The sequence below is a fragment of the Odontomachus brunneus genome, unplaced genomic scaffold, assembly GCF_010583005.1.
Source record: "Odontomachus brunneus isolate Ranch 3 - 2012 unplaced genomic scaffold, Obru_v1 Obru_scaffold_080, whole genome shotgun sequence".
In the NCBI taxonomy this organism is placed as follows: Eukaryota; Metazoa; Arthropoda; class Insecta; order Hymenoptera; family Formicidae; genus Odontomachus; species Odontomachus brunneus.
The window spans coordinates 928407-938242 of record NW_022639530.1 but is presented as its reverse complement, the minus strand read 5'-3'; the positions used below and the strand labels follow the sequence as shown (position 1 = coordinate 938242).

Here is a 9836-nt window from a genome sequence, read left to right as displayed (position 1 = left end):
TGCGACCAGTATTATCAATACCGGCATATTCGAAACCTATCATGCAATCCTCTAAGCGTCCTCGTGACAGTATGCCTTCCATGATTTTACCAGTTGCTAACATTACGTCTCTAAAGTTAAGGGGAGCGTAAATGATGTTAACGAGATCTTCGTGTTGACAATTTGAAGTGATCGTACCTTCAATCCAACGAAGCGAGTTTAAATCACCGAGCACCTAAGAATGTTATAATCCTTGCATAATTTTCTATGATAGATAGGACAATTTATGAAATAATTTTTTAATACAAGGATGTGGCAAAATGAAAAATATATTTTAATTTATCCAATAAGCGTTCTTACCATTTGGTTGACGAAGGCATGATGTACGAGTTTAGGTTTCAGAGGAGCTAACGGAAGATGTCGATACGATCCCCATATTTTCCCCGGGCGTAAGACATTTATAACTAGATCAATCTGAAGTTGTTCTGCATAGAAAGGATCTTGAAATGAAAATTTCGGTGCGTTTTCATCCTGAATGAATACTCCTCTAATTAATTCACCACCGGGTTCTTTCCTCAAACAGTTAACGAGACCTAATAAGCCGCATTCTGCATTCCTCTCTCCAACTATAATAATTCTTGTAGACCTAGCCAATTCGTTCTCCGCACTTAGAACTGATCTAAGTTGTTCTAGCCAAGAGAATTCGTAATTGTTTACGCATATCACTTCTGTTTTACTTATTGGCCGTCCTCTCTTCTTCATGAGCGTAATATACTCGTTCTCTGTTTGTTTTTCAAGTACAACTTTTAGATTGTACCTTTCGGCATTTGCGATCTCCTCCTTCGTGAGTGACTGCCCTCGTGTCAACAAAAACCCGTCAGCTTTTAATATTAGTAAGATTTCTTTTAAAATTTCATTTTTACTCCTTGTTAATAAATTACAGCCTGCGACCAATACTGCGTTGTTTTTGATCGACAACTTCTTCGACTGCGAAACTGTGATTTTTGGGGGAAGTGTAATGTTATCGAAAAAAGTAGTCCTTTTCACTAGAGTAATGTTGGGCTGAATGAGGGGCAAATTTGTCAAGACTTGAACAAATATTGGAGAGACTAATTCCTGTATTATTATTTCGTCACCGTCTTCAATAAATTCGATAATGTCTACTTTTGATGTTTGATGGTACTCCAGGACGAGATGTGTCGACAAAATTATTCCATCCTCAAAAGAAACTTTAGCTTTATCGCGATGTGCTACAAATTTATACTCTTCAAGAACAGGACTCTCCATTGGTTTCCGTCGAAATATAGGAGAGGCCATAAGACCATGAATCCTCACACCACCAGATATTATTATATTCGACTCTTTGTATACACGTACAGGAATCTCTAAAGTATTTAAAAATAATTTATTATCTTGTGTGTGTAATGCACTTTATATATATATATATATATATATATATATATATATATATATTACTTTATAGTTCACTTTATGTATATATAATATATAATATAATATAATATATATAATATATAATATAATATAATATATATAATATATAATATAATATAATATATATAATATATAATATAATATAATATATATAATATATAATATAATATAATATATATAATATATAATATAATATAATATATATAATATATAATATAATATAATATATATAATATATAATATAATATAATATATATAATATATAATATAATATAATATATATAATATATAATATAATATAATATATATAATATATAATATAATATAATATATATAATATATAATATAATATAATATATATAATATATAATATAATATAATATATATAATATATAATATAATATAATATATATAATATATAATATAATATAATATATATAATATATAATATAATATAATATATATAATATATAATATAATATAATATATATAATATATAATATAATATAATATATATAATATATAATATAATATAATATATATAATATATAATATAATATAATATATATAATATATAATATAATATAATATATATTATATATAATATATATATATATATATATATATATATATATATTATATATAATATTTCTATAGTTTACGTGTTAATTGAATTTTAACTTGAAAATTAAATACGAAAGTGTATTTGAAGTAGAATATTATGGAAATACTATAGTATTAGGTATCGAAAGAAATCTGCACTTAGGTATTTTAGCCAACCTACGTATATCTTCACTCGTAGCGTTTTTTAGATATTGCATGTGAAGCTTTGGGTCGATCACCAATTTCTCTATTCCGGTGGGAACATAAAGACTTCTCGTGTCTTTTTCAAGAATCTTTATCTGCAACATATTATCCATAAACGCTACCCAATCATTCATCCATGCTATATGTCCTCGACTTGCTGAAACGGATAAACTTTTTAAACACCGAAACAGGCCTGCATATTGATATCCGCGTAATTTGAGTTCTTTATAAATATCTCTCGTTTGTATCACTTCCTCCTCATCATCGTCTTTTGGTAGGTAATCGATTGACACGTTGTCTTTGTCAAGTTCTAATGGAACGTGTACTCTGCCAGTAACGATTACGTTATCTCCTTCTATTATTTCGAACTTTCCGGTACCTGAGAATAAACGAAAATATATATTTGTCATAAGTTCTTTTATTACAGAAGATTTAAAATCAAAATTTATTGAGCAATATTTACCTTTTTGCACCATTAATGTTAACTGCACAGCTCTCTGATCTGGAAGAAGAGTCGCCCGAATAAATTTGACATCTTCAAACACGATGGGCATATTGTTGTATAATTTCCCCTCTAGCATTCCAACCATTTTCCAGATAAGTTGGATATATCCTGTAGCTGGTAGTAGATTCCTTCCATCGATTACATGGCCGCTCATATATGTATAATCTTCATTTTCTTTATTGATATCAATTATGGTTTCTCCTGAAGCGATTTGTTTCGTTAATGTACATAATGGTACATGCCAGTTTTCGCAATGGTTCCATCTGATAAATATCACGTTATAAAGAATATGTCAATATATGTCGCCAAATCACAAACTATTCAACGCTTAGTAATCTCCTATTTTATATTCTTCCAGAGTACTAATAGAGTCTACTTTCTGATTCACACACATGATGAAATTATATCACACTTCTTTAATTATAAATAGGAGATTACTAATATATATATATATATATATATATATATATATATATATATATATATGTATATATATTTATATATACATATAGTGTGTCCGGTAATAAATTGAGTAACTGCCGTGTACGGGTAGAACGGGTCAAAATAATCATAAAAGTTATACTATTTTGAAATTTTCTCAATATTTATTCCGTAATTAATTAAAATGTATAAACGAATGAGCCTACTAGAAGCGGTAGAACAGATTCTGCGTGTAAAAGAAATGGCTTATTTCTTAGCAACGATGAGTAAACAGCCTCGATTTCGAGGCGGAGTGACAAGCGATATATATACGTTACTCCGTCTCGAAATCAGCTGTTTACTCATCTGTTGCTAAGAGGTAAGCCATTTCTTTTGCACACAGAGCCTGTCCTACCGCTTCTCGTAAGCTCATTCGTTTATACATTTTAATTAATTACGGAATAAATATTGAGAAAATTTGAAAATGGTATATAATTTTTATGATTATTTTGACCCTTTCTACCCATACACGGCGGTTGTCCGAGCAATTGTATATATTTTGTATACAGGGTATCCTGGATCGCCTTCACAATCTCTTGTGAGGACGTAGAGTGGATTGAGATGAACATAAAAGTCCCATATTTTGCGATATTCGAAATAATAGTTGAAATATTAATTAAAGAAAATTGGTGAATGATCACGCGCAGTATGGTAGAAGAGCTGCCGTGGCGCCGTCTATTGTCGTATACTTATACATTAAGTCAAACTGAACAAAAAAGTCCTCTACCATTTTGCAAATAACCACACAGATTTTAGATATTAATTAAAGAAAATTTGTACAGTGTGATACATAATCATGTAACAATGGCGTCTTGACACTTTGATGCTGCCGACGCGCGGCGAGGCGACGATGAACGCGCCACGTTACCTCTCAGCCTCGACACATATAGCTCGTCACAGAGTGTCTATAGGCCGCGATGGGCGTAATAAACTCCAAACTTTACGCGATTGTTACTAACAAATTAGACGCGTTTTCGCGAAATGGAAGAGGTCTTTTCTAATCCTCTCGCTTAGCTCTACGCCTCTATGGAGTTGATGTTACAATTACACAAGGGAACAAAATTGAACCTTTTTTTTTAGTGCCACCACTTTGATAGCTGATTCTGAAAGATTTTGAATCGCTAAAAACGAATCTGTACTCCGTTTTTGTCCATCAGCTCTTGTTTTTCAAATAACCGCAAAATAATTTTGATTTTTAATATTTTAATAATTTGTGATTTTTTATTTCTGGACAAAAAAATGATATCGAGGTCTGTAATATGGCATTTTACTCAGAAAGTATCCTACAATATTGGAATTATTTTTGTGATAACAAAGAAAAATTATTATACAAACCACAAAGCAAAAACTGTAATAAGATCGTCAAAAAACGGGAAAAAACAGTAAAATTTCGAATAAAACAGTCAATGTAGTCAGTCAAAAAAAAGTCGAAAAAAATATTGCGACCCATGAGTCTGTAGCTTAACTATTCTAGATTAAAGATTTCTTGTGGATTCAATTAACGATCATATGTTGAAAAGTTATTGAATTTAAATGTAAGATACATGCCAGTGTGCACGGATCTTTCCACGTTAACTGGGCCGCTCCTGTCGTCAAAAGTAATTAAGAGTAAAATTAATGGACCAGCTCATAAAATTAAAGTAAAAATAAATACTTTTGAAGGTTGTGTGTCCTACTTCAAAATGGACAGATCCAATATGGCGGATACGAAAGCTAATATGTAGTCAAATATTCGTAAAAAGTGGTTATATGAGATAGCTGATGTCACTAAATTGAAATATACAAGATAAAAAAAAATATAAAAATATAAAATATAAAAAAATATAGAAAATATAAAAATATATAAAAAATATATCCTCTAAATCCGAACCAGTGAAAAGTCACTGATTTCACTACGAAGTATGCTACTGAATGAATGAATTAAAAACCGAACCGAACGAATTAAAAAATATAAAAATATAAAATATAAAAAAATATAGAAAATATAAAAATATATAAAAAATATATCCTCTAAATCCGAACCAGTGAAAAGTCACTGATTTCACTACGAAGTATGCTACTGAATGAATGAATTAAAAACCGAACCGAACGAATTAAAAAATATAAAAATATAAAAATAAAAAAATGTAGAAATATAAAAAAAGTAATAATTATTACTTTTATTATATTTTTACATTTTTTATTTTTTATGTTTTTATATTTTTATGATTTTTACTCTCTAAATCTGAATCAGTTCATTATACTGAAGAGCAGTAAATACTTACTGATTAACAGTGCCAAGTATGCTACTAATTCGTTCAGTAGCATACTTCGCACTGATATCAGTGACTTTTCACTGGTTCGGATTTAGAGAGTATATTTTTTACATTTTTTATATTTTTTTATTTTTTTTTTATATTTTTTATATTTTTCATATTTTTTATATTTTTATATTTTCATATTTTATATTTTTATATGTTTTTTATCTTATATATTTTTCAATTTAGTGACATCAGCTATCTTATATAACCACTTTTTACGAATATTTGGCTACATATTAGCTTTCGCATCCGCCATATTGGATCTGTCATTTTGAATTTTGAAGTAGGACACACAACCTTCAAAATTATTTTTTTTTTACTTTAATTTTATGAGCTGGTCCATTAATTTTACTCTTAATTATTTTCAACAGCAGGAGTGACCCGGTTAACATGGAAAGATCCGTGCACAATGTCATGTACCTTACATTTAACTTCAATAACTTTTTAACACATGATCGTTAATTGGATCCAAAAGAAATCTTTGATCAAGAATAGTTAAGCTACAAATTCATAGGTCGCAATATTTTTTTCGATTTTTTTTGACTGACTACATTGACTTTTGTGTTCGAAATTTTACCATTTCTTCCCGTTTTTTGAAGATCTTATTAAAGTTTTTGCTTTGTGGTTTGTATAATAATATTTTTGGTTATTGCAAAAATAATTTCAGTATTGTGGGAAACTTTTTGAGTAAAATGCCGTATTACAGACCCCGATATCATTTTTTGGTCAAGAAATAGAAAATCACAAAATATTAAAATTAAAGAAAAAATTATTTTGCAATTATTTGAAAAACTAGAGCTGATGGGTGAAAATAGAGTACAGATTCGTTTTCAGCGATCCAAAATCCTTTAGAATCAGCTATCAAAGTGACGGCATTAAAATGTGTGTTGCCCAGTGTTATCAGACACCTTGTATATACAGGGTGTTCCGCCACTATCGCATTATAATGATTAAATTTGCAATATTGTTTTTTTTAAGTTCTACTTATACAAAATTTTAATATACGCAATTTTTTTTATATAAATTTTTTATATACGCAATTTTCTTTATTTTTCCTGTTTTTCATTTTCTGTTCTATATTAAGGAAATTGACACAAATGGGAGAAAATAAATAGATTCGTTTCTCTTTCTTCACATCTCTATAGAAGAGAATATAGACATATCTATTATTAATGCGCACATTAACGTAAAATAAGACAACTTTAGGTTGCGTTGCAATATTATGTACGATTCGCATTTTGTATGAATTGCAAAGCACCAAAATAATGTAATCCACTTACTTGATCGATGGCGAAATCATCGGTGTTCCACGACTAACCGGAAATTCTACCGTAGGATAGAGGTTAGCTAATTGCGGCTGCAAGCCACAATTGTACATCTTGCCGAGTCCTTGTAAAAATACCTTGACGTTATCTTTGCAATTACGTTGAGCCAACGCGATAGTCGTTGTGTCAAACAATTCCATCAAGACACGTTGCAAAATTCCATCCGGCGCAATTTCTATGAACGCTACATTCTCCGGTATTAATCTTGTGACATCCTTGAAAAACATAGGATTCACTAAGTTATTGGTAAAGTATTCTGCGCAAGATAAATCTGTGTCGCAAGACAATCTACGCCATATATGACTCTGCGACATCTTTTGCGGGATTACTCGATACAGGTAATCCAAAATTTTGTTTCTGGCGGGAGCAAGATAGCAACTATGGAGAGGAATGTTGCAACAGTTAACCTCCTTGTAAAAGATTTCGTTAATCTGTGTGCGTAAACAGGGATAGACAGCATTATATTTATTTCATATATTATGTGAGATAAAATGTATTCTTAAGTAAAAATTAAATATACCTCCAATTTCTTTGTAAATGCTTTCATTGATTCCGTTGGCCCGCTGATGCAACAAGAATTTGAGCTGTAGTTGCATATTATTTTGATATCTGGTGGACATATGTCCTTGGTATCCGTATAACCAAGACCGATATCCGCCATGATGTAGTGCACTATTTCTGATGCTTCCAATGCCAATCCTATGTAATACGCCGACAAAATCACTTGTTCGATCGTGAGATCTCCAGTTATATACCCACAGCAAAGTTCACCAATTGAATGACCGATAACATAATTTGGCATGATATTTACTGACATTAAAAGATCGATTAACCCAAGCTGGGGAAAGAAATAAAATATTATCTCTCATGAACTTTACGTAATGTTTGCAGGAAACATTACCGTCGCCTTTAAAAATTTATTATATGTTGTTTAAAGGAAAGTACATCCAGAGATATTTCATACGCGCGCTCATTTATCCTGCATTATAAAAATTTATTTTTCACAATTTGTTTTAGTTAATAAGTTAGATGTGATTTATAATTCATAAAATATATGTGTTTCAGAACGAAATTTTGTCTTATTAGTCTTATTTTGTCTTATTGGTCTTTACTATGTATGTAGTGATGATTAAAGAAAATTGTTTATCACCTGCATCATGTTGATACCCAGAACCGAATTTAATATACTATCAAAAGTAGTTTTCTGTTTACTTGTTAAAATATTGATGATGTGTACACCATAAGATCTTAAAACTGTATCACACTTCTGTACAGTTTTCAAAAATACTGGAAAGCGCAATAATGCCTCTCCTACCAACATGTAAATCCAATTTTATTTATAATTGAAAAATATATTATCACTTTGCGCGCTGATAAACATGTAAAAGAAAAATTAAATACCCATGCCACGCCATTGGGATCCAATGCCAGAAAACACATAACAGATCGGTTTTCTTCTTCCCGAATAATGTTCTACCTTACTAATTATGTTGTTCAACGTTGCAGGTTCGACAATCGTGTAACCTCTGTAAGGATGATGTTGCATGTCGTCAGCAAAGAGATCATGCAACAGCCGAATATACTCAACATCTACCGATTGGTTTTCAACCTAAAATGTTGGTATTTTACTTTTATTTGCATAAATGCAAGGTTTCTATATTTTATTTTACAGAATAGCTGTGTTTACCTCACGTAAAAATGACTCGACTGCTTGTTCAGTACGCCCAGACAGAACGATGAGTCTAGGCAAATCGTCTTCTGGTGCTCCACCGTTGATCTTTTTTTTCATATTAGGTGCTAATAGGAGATGAGCATTCGCCCCACCAAAGCCGAATGAATTTATACCCACAAAAGTAGGTTCCCATGCTGTTGTAGTAGTTACAACCCGTATGGTTCCCTTCTTGAAAGCTTCACAATCATCCCGTTCTTTTGTAAAATGTATATTTGGTGGAATCATACTAGTTTCCATTGCTATCACCACCTTGCCAAAAAGATTTTTTTTAGAAAACTCTTTCCTACTTATTTCCTTCTTTATACGATTATCACAGATTAATAGAATATAATGTGGCAGAAAAAAAAAGATAATTATATTGTTCTTGTTTTATAGTGTCACGCTAAAAAAAGTTGATAAACGACTCATCATATCTAGCCACGCGCGCAAATAACAATTTAAAATATATATACACGTACGAATCGATGCGATATTATTACAACATATATAAGAATTATTAATATTGATAAAATACGTAAGTCTTTAATTATTATTTAATTATTAATAATTGCTCTTACTTTAAAAATTTGAAGTAGACCACTGGCAGGCTCAGAGTGACCAGTATTAGACTTGCTAGAACCAATTAGAAGAGGACTATGTCTATTTTTGCAGAAAACTTTCTCGATTGCATTGATTTCTTCTGGATCACCAACTTTCGTGCCAGTACCATGTGCCTCAATGTACGCAACGCTAAATGGTGATACGTTGCATTCGTCGTAAAACTGTTGAAATAAAAGACTTTGCATCTCTGTCGATGGGAAAGTAATGCCTTGTTCTTTGAAACCATCGCAATTGGTTTTGGAATAAACAAGAGTCGCATAAATTCTTTTAGCGTTTCTTGCTTTTTGTAAATATACGACTGCGATTGCTTCACTGCTCATATAACCATTTGCACTGACGTCGAAAGGTCTGCAAAATCCGTTGGGCGATAAAACACCTAAAATTATAATGTTCCAATTGCAGTTACTTTTATTAAAAATATACTTGAGTATATTTTCTTCTCAAATTTCAGGATTAAATGTTTTATATCTATTACAATTGACAGGCAAGTTAAATATCGATTATAAGATACCAAGACGCATAAACTGCAACGATATTTGAGGATTCAGGCAGAGATTTGTGGCAGCAACGATCATGCTATCGCACTTTCCATATCGGATGTATCTATATGCTTGTTCTATGGCGAATATGCTTGAACTGCAGGCGGTGTCGATGGT

General features: G+C 30.8%; 1 protein-coding gene across 1 annotated transcript in view; it reads right to left on the bottom strand.

The window, feature by feature from the left end:
* Positions 1 to 9830, bottom strand: part of LOC116847582 (fatty acid synthase-like) — a 16124-nt gene extending 6294 nt beyond the window's left edge. Inside the window, 11 exon segments of the mRNA XM_032822707.1 lie at positions 1 to 214; positions 340 to 1364; positions 2216 to 2617; positions 2702 to 3006; positions 6804 to 7279; positions 7369 to 7686; positions 7999 to 8159; positions 8250 to 8457; positions 8536 to 8829; positions 9138 to 9556; positions 9692 to 9830. The exon segment at positions 1 to 214 is cut by the window's left edge and continues 5 nt beyond it. Of these exon segments, the coding sequence (XP_032678598.1) occupies positions 1 to 214; positions 340 to 1364; positions 2216 to 2617; positions 2702 to 3006; positions 6804 to 7279; positions 7369 to 7686; positions 7999 to 8159; positions 8250 to 8457; positions 8536 to 8829; positions 9138 to 9556; positions 9692 to 9755 (3886 nt within the window). The 5' untranslated portion in view covers positions 9756 to 9830.
* Between the last annotated feature and the right edge of the window lie 6 nt (positions 9831 to 9836).